This window comes from Epinephelus fuscoguttatus, linkage group LG8 (assembly GCF_011397635.1).
Source record: "Epinephelus fuscoguttatus linkage group LG8, E.fuscoguttatus.final_Chr_v1".
Lineage (NCBI taxonomy): Eukaryota > Metazoa > Chordata > Actinopteri > Perciformes > Serranidae > Epinephelus > Epinephelus fuscoguttatus.
Window position 1 is genome coordinate 35,604,666 of NC_064759.1, and position 27,276 is coordinate 35,631,941.

General features: G+C 40.4%; 1 protein-coding gene across 2 annotated transcripts in view; it reads left to right on the plus strand.

Annotated features, from left to right (window-relative positions):
- The window catches only part of oxr1a (oxidation resistance 1a), a 209,276-nt gene that overhangs the window by 13,328 nt on the left and 168,672 nt on the right, over positions 1 to 27,276 (plus strand). For both annotated transcript variants that reach the window (XM_049584533.1, XM_049584531.1), the window contains exon 2: positions 4,372 to 4,454. In XM_049584533.1, the coding sequence (XP_049440490.1) occupies positions 4,438 to 4,454 (17 nt within the window). In that variant the 5' untranslated portion in view covers positions 4,372 to 4,437. The remainder of the gene's footprint in view (positions 1 to 4,371; positions 4,455 to 27,276) is intronic.

Consider the following 27,276-nt stretch of genomic DNA (forward strand, 5'->3'; position numbering starts at 1 on the left):
TTTTGTAGTTGCCCTGATTCACAATTATTGAAAAGCCTGTTTTTTTGACTGTATTATACCATCATTGACTGCTAACTCTTCACTCCACTTACCCAGCCAGTAGGGGCCGCAAGTAAGCAACAAAATTACATCGTAAAAGGCATTAAGGGCAATGGGCTCAGTAAATAACAAGCCTTGCTTACTGGCCACATTTTGGCCATTGTTGTAGCTCAAAAACTGACATCCACTAATAAGTTTGGTCTCATTTTGAGCCAGAGCATCTGCAAATTATATCCATACCTGATATGTTATCATCCACCAAAGTTAGGCACAATACAAGATGAATAAATCCCTATTCCCAGCCACTACTGTCCTGCACTTCCTAGTTCCACACATGCCCTCATTTACACCTGCAGGAGATCTACACTCAACTGAGTGCATTTTTCTAGTTAAATTAAATAGATTTTGTGCATAATATAGTATTTTTGGTGCAAATTTGGGATATAGAGAAGTAGATTTAAGCAAAACACAGGCATCATGTTTCCCAGATAATTGGAGTTCAGCGCCTTGTTCTTCATCTGCTGCTTAACTGAGCTAAAATGACCTGTTAACTGTCACCACAGCTAACTCAATTCTTCAAACACAAACAGCGTACATTTAATTATCATTTTACTCCCACTGCACAGCAGGAAATGATCTAAAACTGAGGAATGTCCATTATCTAACACCGATTCCAAAAATGAAATGGAACCACACCAAATCTGCTAATAGACGACTGATCACAGGCACTTCAAAAGGAGGAATGACATTTTATGACCAGTTTGTTCTGAGTGACAGAACAAAACAATGGTCTGTTCATTGTAAATCTTTAAATGGTTACAACCAAGCCTGCAAGATGGGTCAAGCAGAAAACCAGTGTGCTCAACATAACATTAGCTACTTACTTTAACTTAAACGTTAATTTAATGTACTTCAGTATCAACCATGAATGCAAAACTAATCCCAGCACTCACCTGTGGGCTTTGAGTAAGTTTTCCTGAGCTGAGCTTGGTGTATCCTTGCAGGGAGTGACAAGGTCAAAGCCAAATACCAATTTTGTACATTCTGCATTTTTAGCTAAACAAATGGAACATGAATACAGAACAATCGAGAAGAAAAGAATATCCAAATGCAATGTCACATGACTTTAATGGAGACAGTCAAATGCACTTAATTCTTGTGATACAGCCAAAAAAATAAACCCAGCTACTGAGTTTATTTGAACCCATGTTTGTTATTCCTATATTACTGTCTACCGGTCATCTTTGTTGGCTTCACATTGCTTTTCAAGGTATAGTGCTTGAATAAGAAACTTATTGGTTAGCGCTCACTGTAAGACCACCGGCAGTTGAAACTGGCCTCATATAATCCCAAATAACGTCTAAATGTATTTTCAGTTTTTGTCTTGGTGCAGTATAGACCCCTGGAAGCTTAAAGGTTTGTTATTATTTTTCTGTGGAAAATGCTGGGTTGGGCAAAGCAGTCTGTAACAGTTTTAAAGCCCTGGAACACTGACGAATGGGAGGATGAGTCACATTTTAGCTGCATTGGAAAAGGAAATTATTCGACTCTTTTAAATTATCTCCCTGTACTCCCTGGGCTGTGAATTTTCCCTCAGATTAGATAAACAGTTCGCTTTAATGAAATGAAATATTTTAGAATAATTGGCCGTCAGTGTGCATGTACCTGCAGCCCTTTATGGCAAGGTATTTCTCATCTCATTAACGTCCCCCTGCTACCATTATAGTGTGAAATGTTTGAGATATAAAAAACAGAACCTGTTTGAACATGATGTACTGCTTTAACGTTCAAAGATTTTCCTAAGTGAAATATCTCAACAGCTATCATATGGGTCACCATAAAATTTTGTGCAGACATCCTTGGATGTAGTCACCGTGATGTCACCCATTGGTTTCTGAGGAGCAGGTTTGAAGTTTAAAGTAGACGGCTCTGGCCGTCGCCATCTTGGCAGTGCCTGACTCCACCCAACTCCCTGCCAATCAAAAATGGGCAAAGAGGCAGGCCAAATGAAGCCTTGTTGCTTAAACGTGCCCACTTCACTCGAAGCTAAGTTATCTAAGGCTAACAAGCTATGCTACTTTGGCTAGCCCTGTGGTGTTGGCTGCTCCCGCTCATGCTCCCGCTTGGTGCCAGCTCCCTCACAAAACAAAATATCCAAAAGGCACAAACACTGCTGAGAGGTCAGCGTTCAATGACTTGCGAATTAGCTGAGATGATGCCTAGCAGGCAGAGAGTGACTAGTTAGCCACCCGTGATGGCGTCACCTCTCACTCAAAATGACCACGCCCTTAACTATGCACAACTTTAAGCCTTAATAAAATTTAAACGGATGAGTTATAAAAAAATTCACCCCTGTACAATTGTCATGAAAGGGGAAATTAGCTATAGAGACCAAAAACGTTTTTTTGTACCAGGCAGTAAATATGTTTATTTCTGCTGTAAAGTTGAGCATTTTAACATGGGGGTCTATGGGGATCAGAGGTTGCGCTAGACTTTTTCGTCGCCGGTCATTTTGACCGACAGGGTCGTAAAAATCCGGTCATAATCTATTTTTACCGGCCATTTTAATTTTCGTTTTTAAAGACATTTAGTTTTCATTCATTCGTTTTTAATAAATCCAACAAGCAAGTTATAAAGTGTGCATTAATAAGGACATGAACGAAAAGAACAGACATCCACACAAAAACTAAACATTAGCATGTTAGCTTTCACTGGGAGCATGTTAGCATAACAGCATTTTCATTTTGCTCAAAGCTAATTTACTGGTCTAACCATCTTAAACTGCAAATAAATGTCATTCTTATCACTGCTGGCTTTAGTCTATGTCCAAATGGCCAATGTTAGTATGTTAATGCGAATGTTAATGTTAATTGCAGTTCCTGCTATTTGTATATTATACTTGACCACATTGTGATTTTGATAACATTTTTATTAATTGTACAGCCCTAGCCTGTGTGCAACATTCATATACCATAGCCTCACAGAGCTGCTAACATGGTTGTAGACTTTTAGGTTGATAAAATATGTTTTATACAGTGGCGAAGCCACCCTAGCTGGAAAGTGAAACTGGTGACAAACTGTTGACAATAGCTTTTGCCCTTATCAGAGATATGTGTTTTGTTTGGTTTCCAACAGGGCGACTACTTAAGTCTTTAATCTAGCTAATTGCATTATCAAATGCACGTCATACCTTGACAGCAATGCAGTGTCAGAACAGTTAATCTTCACCCCAGGCAGTATTTAAAATGTTTTTTGTCTGTAAAACTCTGCCAAATACAATATGAAGAAATTAAAATTTTTGTATTATAACATTTTTCTGGCTGCTTGCCTCTGTTATCGTCTGTGAATCATAGAAGCCACAAAGTTGGCTGCTGCACTGCCTTAGGTTACTTACAGAACTGAATACATCCACGGTTTCTTTGTCACCTGAATGAATTATCAAATGTTTCCAGTGTCACACTACTTTGTTAACCTTAACACCTGCTTATTCAGCTGCTCCCTGCTCCCTGCCACTGTGTAGGAGAGAGGAATCACACTCCAAGTGTTATAAATGAGATGGTGTGTATGCGCGTGCATGTCGGTGTGTCTAACTGATGGAGGTGGGAAGGAAGGTAGATGGGACCGAGCTGGGCGCTTTAATCAGCCCATTCTCCTTCCCTTTCCTTCCCTCCTTCCCTCTGGCCCTCCATTCATCTCATTACAGACAGGAGAGGGTGAGAAGTGAGGCCTGCACAGACATTAATTATTGAATCCTATCTTCTTTTACTCCAGCTCCTCCTCCACAGTCTCTGATAACCTTAACTCCCAGCCATTATACAATGTGGTAGGTATAGCACAGACATCTAGAGAGAGAGTCAGTTTGGGGATTTAACAGTTCAGAGACTGTCCCACTTAATTGCCTGCATGTGACATGTTTGCCTACACAAGCATTTATATAGTCCTCCTTTTTGATTGCATTTTAATTGTTCCTCGTCGCTCCAGTTGAGCTTCAGTGCTAATTAATTCCATTCGGCTTTAAATTGGTGCTGTTGTCATGAAGTAAAGCAAATGATTATTAAAGTCGACATTTGACTCCATGTATTGTCTTTGTCATGTTGGCTGAGTTATGCTCTGCTCATTGCCTCCTGCCATGCCCAGTCAATTTGAATCGCTCAGTTGGAGGCCAGCTAATGGAGGTTGTTGAGGGTCAGCGTGGCCAAGGCATTCAGACAACTTGAGGGCGACCTGACTGTGATGCTGAAAATCTCACTGTTCTCTCCTTCTGTCCCCCGTCCCTGTCTTTTTGCTTTGTATGTATGTGTGTGTTCATCCGTGTGTGCGTGCTTCCTGCAGGTTTGAAAAGTCAACATCAAACCACGACCTTGCAAAGCCTCTGAGCAGAAAGAAGACGCTGCCAAGATGTTCAGCACCAAAAGGTCAGCACAATGTCACTTTTGATCTATTCTTATCAACTCAAAAGAAAAAAAAAAAGACAGCAGAAATCTCAGGGCGTTTTTAAAATGGCTTCTGTTGATAATGGCTGACATTTCTGGTGAGCTATGTTCCACTGATGATTTTGGATTTGAAAAGACATTGATGTGCACAAAGGTGATGGTTGATATCAGGTCACCTTCATTATTTGTTCACTGTGAAGTGTGTGAAATATATAATTTAAGGCTCAGTATTTTTACCCGTATACACTTTGGAGTTGTTATTTTCAACCACCACATTTCTTAATAGGCAGACCACAGAGAACTCTTTAAACTGAAGTGTAAACACTCTCACAAAGCCTTTGTGGAAAATTTAGGAAACCCAGTTTACAGTCCTCCATGGTTGTGTGTACATTCTGTATTTTTAATGTGGCTTGTGCTAGCGTACAGTCTGCATAAATCATTTATCCCTTTGGCTTTTCTGGATGTTGACTGCGAGGTAGAAGTGGTCACATGGCTCAGCCAGTATGTGTAAGGTCGGTTAGGTGGATCAAAACAAAATGCTTTTGGTTGTTTCTTCCATGTTGTTTTAATCCTAGGTGAAACAGTTCACAGCTTTGGTTTGGTTTATATTTAGTTCTAGATACATCACTGAAAACAGCCCATTCATTCTTCTGTTGAAAACACAAATTAATTTCTCTTGAATAATTTATCCCATGAATTATAATAGAACAGTAGGCTACACTTTGAATCAATAAGGTTATAATGTGCTGGCTTATTACCTTTTTAAAGCTAATTTTGTTCTCACAGCCTTCAGCTGTATAACCTGGTGAGCCTGTGTGCAGAAATTGCAACCTGGAAATGTTAAATTGCTCAGTTAAATTTATATGTGAACAGTCAATAATAGGAAAGAAATGACAAAGTGAAATTTCTTACAACAAACTGGTGAGAAAAAAATAATATCTGGAAGTGCAACATATACAAAACATTTTTATCATACTGAATCTGTGAAGAATTGACCATTCACAAAACCCATCTCCTAAATAGCAATTGTTCAATCATACTGTAGCTTAGCAACCGTAACAAGGCACAGCAGACCTGCCAAACATTGGATTTCTCAACATGATGACGCAGTGTGCATTGGGCTGGGGAAAGAGCAATACTTGAGTTTTTGAGGGTGGTGTCTTCTTTTAGCCTTTACAAATCCAAAAATAAAAGAGCAAAAGTGAAGGAAATGGATTAAAGTGGGTGTTTGTCTAACATAAGCTGCAAATGGTAACATTTCTGGCTCACTATCTTTGTAGCTACAGGGTTATTTTCAAGGCCAAGAAGCATTTCATACTAATTTGATTTTTGAGCTACAGGGTAGTTAAAAACCAGATGGCACATCCACTGTGTTGTATTTCCATGCTGTGTGGAAGCCGGTCCTAGATGCTACTATATCAGAGGCCCTGTTTAGACCTGGTATGAACATGCATTTTGGGTGATCCGGTCGCAAGTGGTGAAGAGAGTTCTGAGCTGGAAGGCAAAGCTTTTGATTTACTGGTCCATCCACATCCCAACCTTCACCTATGGTCATGAGCTCTGGGTAGTGATCGAGAGAATGAGGTCGCGGATAAAGCTGATGAAATGAGTTTTCTCAGAAGGGTGGCTGGGTAGCTCGGAGTAGAGCCACTGTTCTTCCGCGTCAGAAGGTATTAGTTGAGGTGGTTTAGGCATCTGAGCAGAATGGGTGCCTCCTGTTAGAGGTGTTCCAGGCACGTTGAACTGGTAGGAGGCCCCAGGGCAGGCCCAGAACAAACTTGAGTGAGTACATATTTTGTCTGGTGTGGTCGGGGTCCCCCAGGATGAGCTGGAAAGCGTTGCTGGGAGGAGGGACGTCTGAAATACTTTGCTCAGCCTGCTGTCCCCGTGACCCGGCTTCAGATATGTGGCTGCAAATGGATGGATGGATGGGTGGATGGACGGTCACAAGTGGACAGCTGAGACACATTGCTATTCACACCTGTACCTATCATGCATCTCCAGCTGACCACTTGTGTTCAAATGTCATCACTGCTCCAAGCACAATCATTGCATCCACACTTTTGGTAGCTGCTTTGTAGCATGCTCGCTGGTCATGTTAGCAGTAGTGTCAGAACAGGTTGAGTTTTCATTGTCCGCAGAATCAAACACGTCTGCTTCCATAGAGCAACACAAGGGATGGTCACCCAACACTTATCATCTAACATGATTAAAAAATGGGTATGTAATGCACTGTAACCAAAACAACCACCATGAAACTTTGATCAGGCTTTCAACCTCGGCAGTGTAGTTCTTAAATGACCCAAGATTCAGCAGAGGCATTGTCTTGTTTCTCGCCTCAAATGTTTTCAGAAATAGATTTTTGATAAACTGTTCAGACCGAATAACAGGAAGTTTATGAGCAGGCCGCCCTGCTGTTTACTGTTTGAATCTACAAGCAGAGAACCAGAGACTGCCCAGCTAGCAGCATGTTTATTCAGTCAGGTTCATTTCACGATAGAGTCCAGGAGAGCATTGGTACCAACCTTCCTATTCCAATGGATACACCCATCAAGCAGCCAGTTGATTTGAGCAGTGCATCCTGTAATGTTCTCGCCAGATCTTGTGGAAATGCACTGTCATTTTCCGATCTTAAAACAGGCCAGGTTGAAACACTAAAAAGTCAGCTGGACACAACATATTCAGCCAGTTAATGGAGCTAATGTTAAAGTCTACAGTTGTTTTCTTTTGTCGACCTCTGTGGAATCATTTTGACACAACAATTTGCCTCTGTTATCAGTGTAAACTACATATGTGCCGTACTAAATCGGATCGCTTGGCGGGCGTAGCAACTGTAATGGGGACAGGATTTTGCTTTGATCAGTTAAGGCCATTCACATGTAGAAATATTGGCCTTATATCTGTAAATACTGAAATCTGCCTCAAAAACTACTGTACTGTAACCTAGTGAGGACTTAAAAGTTGATGTGAAATCTAGGTGAATTCTCTGTGAGATTTAGAAAGATGAAAGCACACCGCCTGCATTCTACAGCCATAAGTAAACACAGAAATTCTTCTCGTTTCCCAAAGTGAGACTTCTGTACTGACATTCATTTTTGTTTTTGCACATCTGTTATACAGTACTTGTAGTTTTTATAGTCCTGTGGTCCTTACAGTATCAGATGTTCACATGTAACCTTGTGCATTAAAATACTTCAGTATACTACATACACACACACACACAGTTGTTATCCGTAGCTAAACCCAAAGGTACTCTATGTGAAAGAGCTCTGTATTGATGGCAGCAGACTCCACAGTGTAGGGACCACATGGTGAGATTAGATTGACATCCACCTCTCAAATCCTGATTGGAATTGACAAAGAGGACTTGACACTGCATGTGTAAAATATTGATTGCTCCTTTGTAGGGATGGGAATTGATAGGATTTTACTGATATAACTGCCATTATCGATTCTGCTTATCGATCCGATTCTTTATTGATTCCCTTATCAATTCCTCCTGTGAATTTTCTGTGTAGAAAAAGTAGACCTTACAGGTTTTCGGTGTCAACAACACTAATTTTATTGAGTTTCTATTCTTATAAAGAGATAAGTGCTTGTGTAAGTAAACAAATAATTATGAAATTGGTCCACCGCTGTCATCTAAAATGGAACAAATGAAAGAATATTTGTACAGCATTTGTTTTCATCTATGTCAAGTAATGTTACATGATATATATTGCGATTTATATTTTTTAAGGATGCATTATTTTCCACCAGATGACTTCAGGAGCTCTACTTGGTGAGAATTAATCATTCTGGAATTATTAGGCTGATATTGCTTTAAATGCAGCAGCATAAAATGTGCTGAGAATAGGCATTTGTTCAGTGAAACCACCATCTCTTTCAGTATTTCCCCTATATGCAGCGGCACACCACCACTGCTAAAATATGACCGTCGCTGCTGATTTTTGTTTTTGTCTCAGCTCTTTAGTAACAACCATTATATTATTTGGCGCTACGGACGCTTCATATCCAGGTCAATTCACACACTTTTAAGTAAAGCTTATAAGAGGAGAGGAGAGGGCTCCGTCTTATCTCTTCATAAACTAAAGTTTCACCTTATAATGGGAAAACATGATGGCATGTCATTTCTATCTCTCTGTATCATGCATGGCAGAGTTCGGCCCTGATGTGCGCACAAACACACTCACACAGACACAGGTGAGCAATACTCGGGTCGCATTTTCCCGAGCCCAAGACAATTATAACCGAGCCTGGCCCGAACCTACAGCACGGCACTGTACACACAATCTATGGAGCGGAGCCTGTGTTGCGTTCAGGCGTTGTCACATAAATAGCAAATTCCAGCACTTTAATAGGCCGTTTATTCTTTATCCCACTAAATGAGACACATTTTGTTGGTCAGTCATTAAAACAGAAGCGAGTTTTACGCACATCACTCAGCAATTTAAACGTGCATGCTTAATTTAAAGTTGCAAGCCCCGCGATGTAAATATTGCATACGTGTGCTTCGTGATGGCAATGCTTAAAAGCTATCGTTCAGGCCTCGTTGGTGGTATTTTCGCCCTTGCATGTAATTACGGTGCTGCATAAATTGCACGTCAAGCTGTAAGAGTCTTTTTTTGGTGAAGTGAAGCCACGCTTTCAACTGCTTCTGTCTCTCCGCCATTTCGTCTTCTTTGTTGTTGAACGTGCTGCTGACTGACGAGCGTGACGTGCATCATCAGCGTAAAGATTCGGCCTAATGAAAAGAATCAATAAGGGAACCGTTAAGCATAAAGGCTAATGATGTCGATGAATTGAACCAGTTGGAACCGGTTCTTAACGGGAACCGGTTCTCGATTCCCATCCCTACTCCTTTGCCTGAACTGTGATGGCAACGTGATCTCATCCTCATTTCTCATATTTTGCCGCTGGAGCATAAGCCTCCTGCATCATTATAATGACACCTAGGGCTGCCTTTTGTGTCGGACCTTGATGCTGTGAGTTGGGAAAAGGTTGTGATTGATGTTGCTCACATCAGTAGATTGACGTGACAAAATAACTTCAAGTTGACTTTTAGTTTCACACAGGACACATACACTGGTCTCTTGGGTCAAAGTCTTGTGCAGGTTGGACCCATGCACCTCTCTTGCCACCCTCTGTGAGTGGACTTTCTTGCTCTTTATACTACGTCCCTTGCTGTGAATGTCTAATAATTATACAGATGGGTTTATATTGTAGTTCTTAAAAAGCCTGGTGCATCTCATACAGCTGCTAAAGGGTGCATTGTGCATCTGTATCTGGCACAGAGGGCCAATGCTCAAGCATTGCTTTTTGAGTCCCTGGGCGTGAAACCAGGCTGCTGATAATCATAGTTTCACATATAACCCACATAAGGTTTATTTTAGATATATGTTTTCTGTCAGGACAAGATGTCGACACAAAGAATAAAGGAACGTGTGTACAGGAGGAAGTTTCTGTTGTGGAAAGGTGAGGTACAGGCGGAGGTGCTGCCACAATGCTGCATCCATCCACCCGTCTCCGTGCAGTGTGTGTGATCATCATACTGTGGGTGAGAAGATGATTAAACCAAGCCAGCTCTCCATCTTCAGGGAGCTGTGTCAGCACTGTCGATGACACGGATACGCTCAAAATGACTGTAATAGGCTGCCATCTTGAAATTCAAAGACTCCAAAAGCTTATTCACATTTTTGCTGAATATGAAACAAAGCATTTTTCTTCTGCTAAACTGCTGAACGAAACACAAAGTGGGTGAGGGGGATCTGTGTATCTGTCAGAGATTGCTATGTGCTGTTGTGGCTTAATCTGTGGGTTTTTTAATATTGGCTCTCCTCTTGGGTTCCCTTGAGTCATCTCAAACAACACTTGCACACAATGCAAGAGCCAAATTAAAAGTCTTTCATTAAAATTTAATCAGTCAAACATCTTAACGTAGCAGTTAAGCTTTGTTTTGAATGGAATAAAGTGTGGAACTGAGGCATGGATAATAAATCCAAAACATTTGCACTTTGTGCTTCTGACTTTGTTTAGTGCTCTCTCCTCTGATGAACAGTTTCACGATTATGGATAAACTGAGAGTGCACGTAACCACAGCCTGATTGTTTGTGTCTACATGCGCTCATTAAAATGTAACTGGAGCGCTGTTAATCTGAGTCTTTCATTCTGGATGAGAACATTCATGAAGTGATGCACCATAGCTTCGATTTGGTTTACACATTCAGACCCTATCTTGGTACAGCTGCTTCTGTCTGCTAGCATATATCAACTGCATAAAGAGAAGATATGTGATTGTCTTAGAATTTTGATAAAATTTGTAATGTTTTCTGAACAACATTGCCCAGAAACAACAACCATAACCCCATTCTCATGGCCTCGCCTGACAATCAAACTGATTTACCATTCTGTTTCACTTCAATGTTTGTTGATGTCTTAAAAATAGGGGTTGGTAGCCTATTTATTTTTTTGTTTTGCCTTGTCAATAGCAAGAAAGAAGCTAATTTACGGCAATCCAATTGCCAGAAAACATGAGCACGTTTAATGTAGCAGACACATTGAAACTTACCATTCCAACAACACTGTGGTTAACATGTTAGGTTATGTTTAAGCACAAAACAACTTGGTTATAGTTAGAAAAGATCATGATTTGGCTTAAAATACTTGGTTTAGGGGGTGCAATCACTGCTGGAAAAGAAAAAAAAAACAATAGCTTTTTGTGCTGCTATCCCGGCAGGAAAAGCAGTTTGGTGTAGTGAATTGGTTCCTAAAAAACACAGGAAACACAGTATTTACTTGCTAAATCACAACTGGTTTTGTTGTTTGTTGGACTTGAGCAGTGATTTGCAGCTTGGCAGTCGTCATGTCTAGGTAACACACCGTCCACCATCCCATCCATCTTCAGATGATGAATTCAGCTCATATACTATGTCACTTTAGAGACGTTGATAAGACACATATGAAATTTGCAAATGTGACATATTTGTGATTTGCAGAAACATACAGTGCCAATATTTTCCTCTGGCAACTGGGCTGTTTTACGGCAACCTGTACAGCTGTGTCATAGGGGTGTAATGATACATCGATCCACATCGATACATCGATTCATTGATTAACGATCCGATTATATTGATGCAAAATGAAAACATCGATCCATATCGTTATCTTAAAGATACACATTTATTTTGAAATTCACATAGCACGTCTGTGTCACCATTTCTGGGCAAGCGCGCCTTCGCTCAAACCATAAACAGAGCTCCGAAATAAAATGGTCAAATCATATTCTAGTTGTTTTTGTAAGTTGATGTAAATGATTGTGTTAGATGGGCATATGATATTGCGTCATATCGATCACAGGCTCCTGAATCGAATCGAATCAAAATCGTATCGTGACAGACTTTGTGATATCGACAATAATCGTATCGTCATCCAAACAAATCGATATAATATCGTACGTGATGAAGCTGGTGATTTACACCCCTACTGTGTCAGTCTTGTTGACATCTGTCTCCATTTTTCTGTTGCCATTTTTCATGGATGTATCTACTGCAGTTAGTTACGTAAGAAAATGAAATCCCTGTTCGTAATCTCACCTGAAAGGTGTTATTGGTCACTTGTTCTCTGAGCAGCAGAAACAGCAGTTGGCAAAACAACGCACCTGTTTGAACAAATCAGAGATAAGTGTCATTATTTCACAAGTCCATCCCTTCCTACCACAGCTACAGTCACTGAATTGCTTTGTTTAGTTGGGTCAGAAGAGAATATAATATAAGTGGTCACGTAGGCTACAAACAAACTCCCAGTTAAGCCATGTTATCCAAAGCTCTTATGTAATGAAAGTAAAAGTGAAAGAACCTCAATTGTCTGTTTATAATCATCCATTGCTTTGTTAAATGGCATGCACATCATTTGATCTTAAACCACACTGAGGTTTACAACAGATTGTGTAATAGTACTAACATTTTCCTTCATTTTCACTCCCGGAAAGGTACAGTAAAAGTGTGGGTTGCTTAAAACCAGCGTAAAAGCCAAAGCTACAAAAACTGGACACATTATAAATAAACAGGTTATTCCCTTAATACTTTTGACTCTAGGCATCTTTGTAGCAACTTTTCACAGGTGTTTCAAGGTTTGTTTTGTGTCTATTATTGGCATGTCTCCCAGCAAAAAGGTTTTGTACATGGCTCCTGGCTCCGTTTTTGTGGACCAATGTGGGTGGACCTGGATTCAGTTCAGGACCTGGAGGGATGTCGTTATCATGCTGTCAGCTATTTGACTGTGACTATTTATTTTAACCTATCTTCTGTGTAACTGATATAATCTACATGCTATTGTTTGCAAGTCACAAGTAAGTCTAAAGTCTTTGCACTCAAGCCCCAAGTCCCGAGTCAAGTCCCAAGCCCTAAACTTTAAGTTCTGGGTCCTTAACAAATCATAATGCACTCATCCCCAAATGTGATGCCATTGTAACAGCTGAGTAATAGTATATTAAATTTACAAAATCATAAATGCTTTTTACAATGTGTATTTATCTTTGGTGTCATTTTTACCGACTGGTGCTCGGCAACGTAACATTGCACAACACAGTTCTTTATGGTTCTCTTCTGCAACTTGACTGGATGCTGTTGGAGTGGATCAAAATGGATCACGTTGGGAATTAAGTGCCAACTTGCTGGTAATAAATCACATTAATGTTAGTTTATTCTGGAAATTAAAGCAAATAAATGGATTTGTGGCACACTTTTTAAATACTATACCTTTTAATCTTTGGGCTTGATGGAAGGTATCAAGTATTTTTAAGTCGAAGCTCATTCCAAGTGAAGTCACAAGTCGTTGGTGCTTTAGTTCAAGTCGTGTTATAAGTCTTGTCTTTTTGATTTTTTTCAGGTTCAGTCTAAACCCATTAAATTTGTGACTTGATTGTGGCTTGAGTCCAAGTCATGTGACTTGAGTCCACACCTCTGCTATATGGAGTCAGCACGGATAGAGCTAACGGCTCTTTTTTTGTTTGTTTTTTTTTTGGCGACATTACTTGTTCAGTTTGTACGTGAAATGGCACAGACCTCATGTAAATCCAGCTCTAATATACAGCCTTAGTCCGACCCAAGGTTTCCAGTTGAAATCACTCAGCGTTATCTCATGGGCTGTGGAGGTGTTTGCTTGGATGACTGTCACAAAGAGTAATTTGGTTTCCGTCCTTGCTTGTCAGCCATGTAGGGTCATCAACTCAAAGTAGTTCCTTCCAGCTTTTTTTTTGGGAAACTACCGGGGACAGGAATGGGAAATAAATGTTTGCCAGCAGCAGCTCAGACAGAGATCTTGGAGAGACGGCATCAAGGTGTCACAACTGGACCTGTAATTGCTTTCAGTGGGAGCTGTAATGAAATTACCACAATATGAGCTGGAGTCATTAGTGGCAAAATGGGAGACCTGACCTCGCCAAATCTCTCCACAGCTTTTCTCCACATTTAATCTGACGGAGTTGGTGTTTAATGGAGCTTGACGGGGATGTGTGCTAAATGTACATCGTGGGTCGCCCCATTATAGTGATACATTGTGGAAAGGTGCCTTCCTATGGTAGCTGATGGGTTCTCCCTCAACCTCACTGGATGACTCATCACAAACAATCCAAACAATAAAGAAGGTAAACACCTTTATCCATCATACCACAGGCTCTGTCCATGACATGTGCAGTGTGTCCTTGGCATACTCTTCTATCATGATGACATAGTGTGCATCTACCTGCACCTCTGCCCTCATCTATACAGCAATCGATATGTCACATATTCATCATGGTAGTTAAGCTTCTAATGACACACTAGTAATTACAGTCTTAACGAAATATCAGATCCGACATTGACCCCCCACTTATCCTGACCTTCATAAGGAGTAATTGGATATCTGACTGTCTGTAGCTCTGAGCTGTTGATCGACATCAAGGGGCCTTGCACTTGATTACTTATGTATGCAGAGGAAAGAGAATGGTGTCTGGGGAGTAGAGTGCATGCTGGGATGTGTTAACCCCCTGCAAAGGCCTGCTGATCCAATCATGATGAACAGGCTGCCATCCCGACGCTGCACGCTGACTCTCCTTGGACTGACCTTGAAGGGTGATGCAATAGTGTGGCTGTGACTCATACAAAGATATTATCTATCTTGCACTTTGAGAACTTTGTAATGTAATATACATTAGGTCTGGCTGTACATGATTGATTTAGTTGAATACTAAGTGATTTTTTTGCATTTAATTGCACTCTATACTTGGCTGCAGAAAGTATAAGTTTCTGAGAGGCTGGCAGGCATCTGTAATAATCAAATATCATGACACCTCAGTAGCTCCAGTCAGCATTTTAACCATCTTTGTAAAGCAGAGCACAAGGCACAGTATCTTAAAGTGATAACAGTAGCTGCAGTATTTCTACTTTGTGCTACAGTTCCACAAAGAAATTCTGTTTTCATGCAGTCTTAGTCCTGTTGTTGTAGTTTTTACAGCTATCTCTGTCAGTAATAATAACATTGCACTTGGCAGAGTTATTGATGACATCTGGCAAGCTGCGTCTTCGCTCAAAAACCCCCAGAAATGGGACAAAGAACAGGAGTGGTCAGGTAATAATAGAAGTTGTACACAAACCTTTTAGTTAGCCAAACTTTGCTGAAAGAGAAAACAAAACTGTCCATGAAGAACATGCATACGGACTGACTTCCTCATTGTCATGTACTTGCCACAATTGTGTACTCCCTATCTTTTTTTGCAGTCAGTTCATTATCCAATGCGATGAGTGAAATCACTGTCTATTACTGATAGTGCTCTTTATTTACTGTCGGACATCTTATTTGAATGCGTGAATTGCATTACATTGTGCCTTCAAAAATGTGTACAGGGGTGGACTTTATGCTAACAATTTCACAATGAAATATGTCGGATATGAAATTTAGATACATACATTTTGTTCTGGGGAGCATTTTTTGCTTTTATGTGATGGCAGATAGTAGAAACATGACACGAAATGAGCAAGAAGGAAAAAAACAAAGTTTTCTGTCTGGACATGAACCAGTGACTGCTGTTTGTATAAACCCTAGATAATATGTATAATTATACCAGATACTGTGTTGGATTATACATATCCAGACTCAAAGTACATGATTTTAGGCCAACACTCAGTAGATGTGATATTAGTCAAGGTACTGTCACTGCAGCTATGTTGGAGGTTACTGTGAAAAGAAGTTGATCTATCTGAAAACGTCAAAGGTAGTCATCAGGTTTAAGTGTGAGTTGATAAAATTGAATTGATAAAAGAGCAAGTGCTTCTCTTCAGACTCCCTATTCAGCTCTGATGTTCAACAATCAAACAAGGAGTAATCTGTCATAGAAGAGGCTCAGACAGACGTAGATCAGAATTCAGTGCAGCTACAAGTAGGGCTGTACCCAAATATTTGGATATTCGCATATTCATTTCTATGGATATCGTTATGAAAATTTGGTATTTGATATTTGTTTTTTTTTTTAATTTTAATTATTTTTTAAACATTTTTTTTGGTGCTAAATGTAGTCTTTTTGTTGTTGGTAAATGTAGGTTATCAATAAAAATCAAAACTTTTAAATTGCATTGTTAAAAATGTGAAAATATAGTATAGCCTACCAACTGAGCTTGTGCGCACGGCATGCTTAAGCGCATCCGTCTGAGACTGTGGATCAATGCCAAGTTTTACCACTTTATCGCTATTCCCTCTGACTTGTAGCTGTTTTTTCGTTATCTTTTCAATCAATCAATCAATCAATCAATTTTATTTATAAAACCCAATATCACAAATCACAGTTTGCCTCACAGGGCTTTACAGCATACAAAATCCCTCTGTCCTTAGGACCCTCGCAGCAGATAAGGGAAAAACTCCCTTTAACGGGAAAAAACAGTAGAAACCTCAGGAAGAGCAACTGAGGAGGGATTCCTCTTCCAGGACGGACAGACGTGCAATAGCTGTCGTATACAACTTTTGAATTTAATATGAATTATGGAACCATTTTTGTCAACGTTTGTTTCCCCCGTTGTGTACAATAAATTATTGTTTAAAGTTTCAACAAGTTTCTTTTGGAGTGCGTGACACAAGCGTGTTTTGAAAACGGCCGCGGACTGTCACCTGCTCAACGTATCAGTACCTTCGGATGCCATGACAGTAATAGCCAATAATGTCAAAATATCATTTATAGACCGATTTAACAGACGATCACTGCTGCCCGACCCGCAGGTCCATTTGCGGGTCCCACGGGTTACGGGTCGACCCGCGCATCACTACTCAGCTCAGTCTATAAGGCTGTACACAACAGTAAGGCTATAGACATTATATTCTATTGAGGCTGGCATTACCAGCAGCGCATCGGCTCTACAGTGCACGGCACTGCTGATTAACCATTTTATTGCAGCACAGAGTGTCTGTCAGCAACCAACTTGTTTCAACTGTTCCGATTTAATCAGAAGACAAATTAAACAGGATGACTAGCCAATGTGAAAATCAAAAGAAAGCATAGAATAATGTACTGAAGGAGACTGTTGTGCCATCACATTTTTTTGTGGTTTGAGAGCAAAGATTCGGTCGCCGCTGTGCAAAAGTCTGCAATACAATTAGGTCCGAAAAAAAAACCCGTCGTGAATGGGGATTCGAATATTCGTTATAAATTCTGCCGAAGGTCCAAATGTTAAAAAATGGTATTCGGGACAGCCCTAGCTACAAGATGTGTTGTCTTTTGTCTCAATAACAGTAAAGCCTTCTCAAATGGAAGAACTTTTGGAAACCTTTTTCTGAGTATTACCATCTTCACCTACAGGTAAAGCACAAAGATAAGGCTATGGCTGGAAAATCTGGAGAATAGTAAAGGTGAAACTTTCCATGGTAATCATGAGGAATTTATGGGAATTAGCAGGAAAAAAAGGTGATAAAATGGAAACTTAGGGGTTATTTGCTCACGCTGTATTTAACAGATAGACACAAATCTCTTTCCATATCATAAGCAGACATAGTTGTAAAGCCTTTTAATAGAAATAAACAAAAACAATTCAATTAAGTTGAACTTTTAGTTTAAATGAGCTGACTCATTTAATGTTATATTGCACTTTTATTTAACAACAATAACCCTCTAAACCCCCTCCAACAAAAGACTTCTCCCCAAAAATTAATTTTCTGCTCAGGCCTCCATACCCAATGGGCGTACTCGATATTGGACCCTGATGCCTTATTGTCACTACCCAGGTATTGCTGGGTGCACTATATACAGTGTTGCTGAATGCAGTGCATGGTTACACTTAATTTAAATGGACATAATTTTATGTACGCAGGGTTTGTGCACATTCTTACCAATACATTTCTGGAAATTTACAGACCATTGATTTGCAACCCTAGGTAAGACCCATTCAGTGGGACAAAGACATTGTGAGATGTAGGAAGTCATGCAGTGAAATACAAGTAAGGTGGGCTCTGTTCACACCAAAAAAAAAAAAACATATCACAAAGACCATCATGCATGCAGGTCTCAAATGTGCTGTGTATGCTGTTGGAGTCTCTTTCCTAGCGAGTGGTACTGCTGAGAACACACCCAGAGTGGACGAGAGCCGACTATGCGAGCCAGCAAGAACAATGTGGATCTAATCAGTCTCCCGACGAGGGATGTCCGAGTTAGTCTGTACTTCCACTGTTTAGTTTAACAATGCAGACGGCAGCAGCATTTTGATCAGGCAGACTTCGATGCAGCAGGTCCTGGACATAGGAAGTGACAGCATCAGTAATAGAGCCAAAGGATTGCTAAACTCTGCAGGAAAGTGATGAGGAGAGGGCTTTCTGCTGACACTGGAAAGAGGGAGGTATCAGATGTCAAGGGACACATTAATTCCACAGTTTCTTCATGCTTCTAAGCCGTGTGAGACTTGATAAATATGCAGGAGAAGGCTTTGTATGTGGCAGTGTTTGTGCACCACATACTGCATGTAATCCAAAATGCCAAAAGTCATATAAATTCCATTATCTTTTCATTGAATGTTGATATTAAATGTGTTATCTGATTTATCTTCCACATCACTGTGTTCGCTCTCACTGCACAAGTCAGTTTCTCTGTATAATGAAGGCATTATTCAGTCTAACTTCTCTTATTGATTGGAGGCAGTTGATTTAACTGACTCAATCACTCTATTGATTTTGCATGCTATTTAAAGAGAGTTTGTGATTTTGGTGTGAAGCTGAACGGAGCGTTGGTCGATAATCAGTAGCCAGAGATAAAATCCCTGCTCCTGCTGTGCTCTAACACACAGATCACCAGCTGAGCATTACAGCCGCTGGACTGAGCAGCATCACAGTCGGTCAGTTATGTTGGCAAGATGATTTTGTTGTATTTGTATGGGATTAGTTAAGTCTACAGCTTACTGCAGGCTGTTTGTGGTAGTATTACAATTCCAGCCTTGTGTGCTACATTCTCTCCTCTGTTCATTACAAGGATAAACAGCACTGCCATGACAACAGCAGACGTATGTTGTGACTGTCTAAAACACATGGCCTTGGTCTGTGCACTCCAGCAACTTTGGCGGCAGATTCTGTCCTTGGTTGCTGAAAAACCACTCTGGCTCTTTTCAGTCTATAATTTTCAGAAATGGTGACATGGAAGTATAACCCACCAACATGCTTCATGTTTTTATCTGATGTGGGTTGGGAAAGTTTATGAAAGTGGTTGTGGCACTTCTGCATGGAAAACAAATCAAATCCTCAACCACTCTCAAACCTGAAAAGACATGGGTGACGTTTCAAAAGATAAAAGGCTAAATGTGGGGAAAGCATTTAGCAGGGCTAATTGTGCAGCATTTATTGCTCCACAAGCAAGAGACCTGTTATATTTTTGCACTACCTTAGCTTGCTGTAAATGTCATTTCTTGACAGATTTCATAAAGGTAAAATAAAACACGGGGAGAACATGCAAACTCCGGAGCCCCTCTGTGTGGAGTTTGCATGTTCTCCCCATGTCAGCTTAGGTTTTCTCTGGGAACTCTGGCTTCCTCCCACAGTCCAAAGACATGCAGGTTAATTGGTGACTCTAAAGTGTCTGTAGGTGTGAATGTGAGCGTGAATGGTTTGTCTGTCTCTTTATGTCAGCCCAGTGATAGTCTGCCGACCTGTCCAGGGTGCACCCCGCCTCTCGCCCAGTGTCAGCTGGGATAGGCTCCATCTCCAACAGGTTGAAGATCTGGGTTTGTATGCTAGTTGCGGCTAATGTAGTCTCTAGGTTGAATACTAGTCTCTAGGCACAGTATTACAGTATACGAGATTATTTAGAAATCATAATGGCACTTTCTATTGAGCTAATAGGGAGATACTGTATTGAGGATGTATTTTATGTAGTGCATAGCACGCACCACCAGAGGTCGGTCTCTACTGGTAGAACGGGCAGCTGAACTGGGAAAGATGGCAGCTACGAGTGGTGGGGATAACGTTACAGGACGAGTTAACAGTTGTCCAGCAATGCAGAGAAAGACAGTGGGGAAAAACAGCTTATTTTCACATCTAATTTTGTTTCGACCAAACCAAAAATGATGATTGTTGAAATAGTGGACTAACTAACTAAATAACTAACGGGACTATTGCCCCTACCTAGTAGCCTCTTCCTGCTAGCCTTGAGCAGAGATGAAGAGCAGGCTACAGGTCTGGTAACCTCACCTTTTCCTAACTCAACAACCCAAATATTTTAGCCTTCAGTCCTAACTGATGCTGACTCAAGTAGCGTTGTTTGAGGCAGCGTATGTTGGGAATCTTTATCAGACATGGTGGCTTTTTTGATACCAGACGGCTTCATTGAACTTTATTTTCACATTTGCAGTAGTACTGTACTCTAGACCTAGTTAGGTCATTTTGTGTGTGTTTGTCACAAAGAGTGATGCCTTTTACATTACACAGTGATTTGTTCTTTTGTTAAAATAAAGATATTCATCAGTGCAGCTTCAAACATTAGCTAAGCATTGTATTTCACATGTAGAATGCCAAACATAATGTATTTCCTGTCTGTGAGCCTAATTTCTGCATTCCATCTAGCCTAGAAATGTCAAGTAAAGGCCCCTGAGATCAACGAGGCACTGCTCTGTTTTGCAGCTTTATGTTGTTGCTTGTTGTCAACTTTGAAAAAATTGGGCTAAGTAATGCGGGACATGTATTAATGCTTAACAAAGGAGAAACTAGATAATATTTACAGCATCTGTATCACCAGCAGCTGTTCCCACTACACCCAGCACATTTGATTTTATTCATACATGAACCCAGTGTTATCTGGCACTGGGTAATCAAAGTGAGTGGTTGGGGATGGGGTGTAGCTCCACCCAGAGGATCCATTTCACTTCATAAACCACAACATCAACATAACAAAACTATAAAAAATAGCACAAAGGTCACTGTTGTGTTTAGGATTTAACATGCATGTTTTGTCTTTGAGGCAGATGGTGTGTTGTTTGTCCCACCCTTCCCCCCTGTCTGTTTCCCACCCTGGCACCTGTCACTCATTTTGATGAGCTGTCTGCTACAACCTAGAGATATACACCACTAGCTAGAGGCTATAAATCTGTTAGAAAAAAATAACAGCAGAAATGTTCAGTGCTTTTGAACTGGTCCACTAGTCACATGTTGCTTACTGCCTGCTCTTGTTGTTGCTGTGACCTTTCGGTGCTTGACAGCTGCACGACAAACACAGCCCAGGAGCAGGGATTATGTACCTACATGTTGCTTATAATATATATAAATGCAGGCTAATCATTTATGCTGTTTTTATGTGAATTGGTGCATGTTAAAGGAATGGCGTGTAAGATTTAGGGGGGTTAGTGGCATCAAGCAGGGAAGATAGCAAATTGCAACCTGCTGAAACTTCACCTGCTTAGATTTCCTTCAGTGTTCATTGTCCAGGAGGTTTTTACTGGGAGATGAATTATTCACGGAAGTCTCCTCCTCTCCAAAACAAACAAACAAACAAACAAACCTGGTGAGTTAAAGAGGTAAAAACACTGAATGAAGCACTTTCATGTTACAAAGCAGTGTTTCTCTGACACTGTTGGGCATGTCACAGATGGGCCACTAGCCTGGCACCTGCTAATGTGTGCTCATCTCTTTTCTCTGATAACTGAAGATCCAGATGTTCAGGAGGTTTTCACTGGGAGCCAAATTATTCACATAGATCTGTTCCTCTCCAAAACAAACAGACCAGGTGATTTAAACCGGTAAAAAATCTCAAAGCAGTTTCATGTAGGAAAAAAAAAAATTTCATACACTATTGTGGCAGAGGGGCTGCAAACTACAGTAGCCGATGTGAATATGAATGGCCCCATCTAGAGTCATTGTTTGGTTTGTCTGTTATGGGCTACCGTAGAAACATAGGGGTGCAACATGGTGATCTCTGTTGATGAGGACTCACTCCCAATGTAGATACAAACAGCTTATTCTAAGGTAATGAAAACACATCATTTCTTATTTTCAGGTGATTATACACTAAAGAAAACATATTTCTGTGGCATATTCCAATTCTGCCAATATATTCCCCTAAATCCCACACACTTTTAGAACTATATTTATTTTTTTATTTTACTGTTGCAGCTCAACTCAGCATACCTTAATAAGAGTATTTAGGGCTGCAGTACAAATAAACAGCTATACATATTCTCAGGAGCCTTAATCAGGTGAAATGTATTGCCTCAGATCTCAGATCAATGTACAGAGGTTCAGTGTCACCTGGTGAAACTGGTGAAAGTGAGCCTGCAGGCCGTGGGCACCAGCTAATGAAATTTTGATGCAGCTTTATTTAGAACTATATTTTACAGGATTACGTTCCAGGCTCCGTTTCCAACTTCAAAGGCGAGCTTTCACCACTGCTGGGGGTGGCAAGCCAAGCTGCACCACTCCCCAGAATAGGAAGGTTCCTAACAACTTTGTGCTTGCCCCCCCACCCCCCCCCCCCCTTTCTGTCATTCAGAAGGCTTCCAAGTGATCAGTTCTAATCTGACTCACTTTATTTTTCATCCTTTCCCACTTCGCTCTGTTAATCCATGAAGTGAGATATGCAGTGGGTTTGTGTGTGGCTCTCTCGATTAGATTAGATTAGTGCTTTCATCACTTGTGACCAGATGAGAGATAGAGTGACAGTGTGTGTGTGTGTATGTGTATAGAGCTGCCAGCTCTCTCAATTTAAATGGTTCTGGTGTGGTGACAGCTTTACCCCAGAATAAACAGTTGATGGGCTGTGTATGTTTCATCATGTTAATATTTCTGGTGCTCATATGCATTCATATCCTGGAGCTAATGTGAATGTGTCTCATTCGTTGCATGTGTCAGTTGTCCCAATATGTCTAGTGCACAAAGTCGGGCTGCACGATTAATAGTTTGAGGATCACAATCTTGTGCGATCTCATTTTTGTCACATTTCTGCTCTGTTTATATTAGCAGGGAGATCCCTTGCATCAAATCAAGCGCTCCCAATTTTTCCCTGAGCTGCATAAACAAATGACAGGTGTGTTACATGGTGTGATAACCTGAGCACAGGAAGAGGGGGGGTGGGACACTGATGTGAATAAATCTAAGGTGTGAGAGACATGGGAGAAAAATGGTGAAACAAAAGCTGCAAAGGAAGGAAAGAAACCCAGCAATCATGAGGAAAAGCAAATAAATGCATCCACCCCCAGTACTGACAGAAACACTGTGCTTATATCCTTAAAAAACAAAAAAAGTTACATTGTGCTTTGTGGACATCCACATTGGGAGGCATTAAAAGACTACACAGGCTTTATTCGACTTTTCTCCTATGTTGACCAAAAGATGGCAGTAGTCACGATTACCACAGAAGAGATTAATGCTTTGTAGGACAAATGAATTTCCATAACTGTTCTTCATGTTATGCAACCTGCTGAAACATTATACACTACTATTTCACTGCTGGAAAGATGCTTTTTTGTTGTTGTTGTTTTTCTCCCATAAATCCAGACTGCCTTTGCAGAAGGCGGATGCAAATACTAAAATTGGAACTACATGATCACAGAACACCAGACAAATAAATTGTTCTTTGGTGGGTGACGTAATGTGAGTTGATCTTGTTCAGCTTGTCAAAAAACAATATTGTGGCTGGCTGGTAACAAACAATCTTGAATCATGATTAAACAGGAAGTTAAATTGTGTTTCTAAAAAATACATTTGAGGTGAGGAATAGGCAACGCAGTAATGGAATCTTGTTTTTTATTTGATCAGCACTGCTTAGTTTTACCGTTCGATCTCGGTTTTCAGCCTTAGTTTTAACAATATAGGAAACAGTATGGCAGCCACTTCCTGTTCATAGATTTGACATTACAGTGAAACGGTGCACTAAAATGTGTTTCTGAAAACATTTTCAGTGAGAAATAGGCAATGCAGTGACAAGTTTATATTTGATTAGCAAGTTTTACCAGTTCTCTAAGCTTCTTCAGTCAAATAAACATCAAACTCACAGGATGTTAAGAAAGACAAAAATAAGTCACCTTTTTTCCTTATTAAACAGAGGAATGCAATTAAACACCTTCTGAAATCAAGTTTCTCTCTTGACATAACTAAGACTAGCTTAATTGCCTTGATAACTAACTTAACACACTTCATCCAAACTCAACAGAAACAAATAAAAAGATAAGAGTCGCCAAAACTGGCTCAGTTAGTCTTGTTAGTTATCCAGTTAAATATTTCACTGTTCCAACACTCACCAGCTCTGGTTTGGTGAAAGTAACCCCTTAATTCAATTGTTTTCCTATGGTTTTTCTCTGCCATTGTTGGCCAAATGTATACAGTCCTGTAACTATCCCCACCACTTTCAGCCAGTCATCATATTTGTCAGCTCAGCTGCCTGTTCAGTGAGTAGAGACTGACTTATGTGGGCGTGTGATGTGCACTACATACAATACATCCTCAATACAGCATATTCAGTGAGAAAGATGAGCATCTTGACACTATTGAAAATTATACCGTCAGGATTCCTAAATACCCAGTTATATCATGATACTGTGATAACCCCCCAAGAATAGCAGCTGTCTCTCTTTCAATCTGCGCTTTGTGTCCACAGTGGTGGTGGACACACAAAATTTAGGAAGTACAATCTGTTGTCCAAGCAACAGCCCGAGAGCCAGTGAAAATCCTGGGTGCTGACAAGATTAAGGAAAGTGCTCCATAGTTCATTTACACACACAGCCTTCTTTGTTATGAAACAAACCTCGATGAAGATAGGAAAAATAAATCTTTAAGCGTCAAGCAGCAGTTGAGGCAGAAATGCAAAAAATGCATAATTTTGACGTCATTCAGGGCTCAACAATAAGGATTGCCCAATTGCCCGGGGCAAGTAAAACTCACGGTCGGGCATGTAAACTAACAACTCACCCGCCCGATCGGGCAAGTTGCTAAAAATAGTAAAAGTTAATAACTAATTGATAAAATAAATGTATTTTAAAACGTGCTCTTCTGCTCTGATGCAGCGGTCTCTCTGCCTGAAGTCACAGGCACAGCTGTGTAACAATGTCCTGCCCACAGCCCCCATTGATATTATTTTGCGCGACGGACGCTTCATATAATAACATAACAATATACTATTTATGGTGTTATGCCATCGTGTCATTTGTCTCTACATGGTCATGCGTTAACAATTCTCCTCTGCTCTCTGTATCGCGCACGGCGGAGTTCCGCCACACACACAGGTGATCACGCTAGAGCGGCTCGGGCCGCATTTTCCTGACCAAACCTGACCACGAGCCCGGTGCAGTTTGTCAGCTGACAAAGTTATTGAAATGGACAATGTGTAAATAACCAGCAACAAACGCACAGACAAATAGCTGCTTGCACAGCAGCTCAGCACGGCACTCATGCTGAGCTTGTGTTGCGTTCAGGCGTTGTCACGTAAATAACAACTTCCAACAAAAAAAAAACAGGTCATAGCACAAAACAGCAGCATGTCAAGTGACTTTTTACTTTATTATATTCAATAAAATTGTATGTTCCTTAATCTTGAGACACCTCATATGTAAGCTAGACAGACATTTCACCTGCTCATTACTGTGCACACATGTACTGTATGTACTTAGTCCTAAAGAACCCTTCTGGTGCCAGTAGATACACAGAAACATCCCAGCAGACTGTGCTTTGCAAGCATACAAAAAAGTTTCACGCATGTGAAAATTATTTTTCATGTGTGTGCTTCACCTCCGCTGCTACAACTCCATCCTAGGGGAAACACTACTGTGTGCGTTTTGTGCAACAGGTGGATGTGGTAGTCTACTGGTAGGGTAGAGAGAGAGAGCTAAGTAGAGTAAAGTAGAGTAGAGCAGGGCAGAGAGATGGAAGCAAAATATATTAAACCCAGTGTTAATACAGCAGAACTGGAGAGAGGGGTGAAAAATAAATACAGGTGGGCATGGCTCAAATAGGGCACAAAATTATAGACGGAGAACGATTGACAAATATTTCACTTTAAGCCCTGACACTGTCATTTTTGTGTAGGAGTTAAGCATGACATGTTGTTTTAATTAATATATAAGTAATATAATAAGTAATATGTAACAATAAATACAGTGTGAATAAAGATTAAATAACATAAAAATAACTGCAGTCTTTGTTAATTGATAGCCGCTTAAATTAAATAGTTTTTATAGGGCAAGTAAAAACTGACTTCGGGCAAGTAGATCTCTGACCAACTTGCCCGACCAGGCAAGTGAAAAAAAAACCTTAGCGTTGAACCCTGTCATTGCAGATTTATGGTCAACCACAGAATCATATGTCTTTTTTTTTATCAGCAGTAACTTTATCATGTTTTATCTGATCCTTCAGCTTGAGTTTTCCTTGAGGTTCACACAGGCCTATAGCGGGCTGGACTTAAGAGGTGGAAAAAATGGTCTACATAACAAAAGATCTTTGGGCAAGTCCTAAGTGTTTTTGGACACAGGCTACACCTGGCTATGAGGGGGCTGTGTACTAGTTATATTTTTTATCTTCATTTAATTACAGGTATAAAGTAACATTTTTTCAAAGGTCTTCTAAAGAGCAAGCAAGAGAGTTGATTATTCTTACTGTGTATTTGCTTAAAAAATGACTTATGCAATTAATGGATTATCAAAATAGCTGCAGATTAATTTTTGTTATTCTCAGTTTCACCAGAGTGGTGCAGCCTGAGTATTTAGGAAAGCAGATTGAGCCATAAACCGCAAGTATGGAGCACTCGTACTGCAGTCTCTGGCATATGATAAATATCTGTGTTGCATTTAAGTACAGTCAACCTTCCCCTTTGGCCTCCTGCTTCCTCATTACAACCTCTCTCTCTCTTTGTATGTCTCTTTCCGATCTTCTTTTTCATTCTCTTTCTCCTCATCCTCCTGTTAGATGGATGGTTTGCAGCTTAGCTAGGTGCAGCAGCTGGTGCCCCAGGAGATTGCTGACCTGGGGTAAATGCTGAAGAACAGTCAAATTAACGTTTTATTTCATTACTCACATTTAAACACCAGCAGCGGCAGCAGTTCTCAATGTCATCCAGAGGGTAAATGCTGCTAAAACAGGGGGAAACAACAAAGAAAACATCAACAGCACCATCACAGCACAGGAACAGCATACAAATGAACATCTCCGGCACTGGAAGCAAAAGTAGTGTTTATTTTAATATGTGTATCTATTTAAGACCATAGCAGTTATTTGTAATGCCAGCAGCATCTCTCTCTTCCTGTTGTCTTTTCCTGTCTTTATCTCTGAGGGTACAGTATTATGCCATGCAGACAGATTGGGCCAGCGGTAGCCAGTGAGCAGCAGAGAG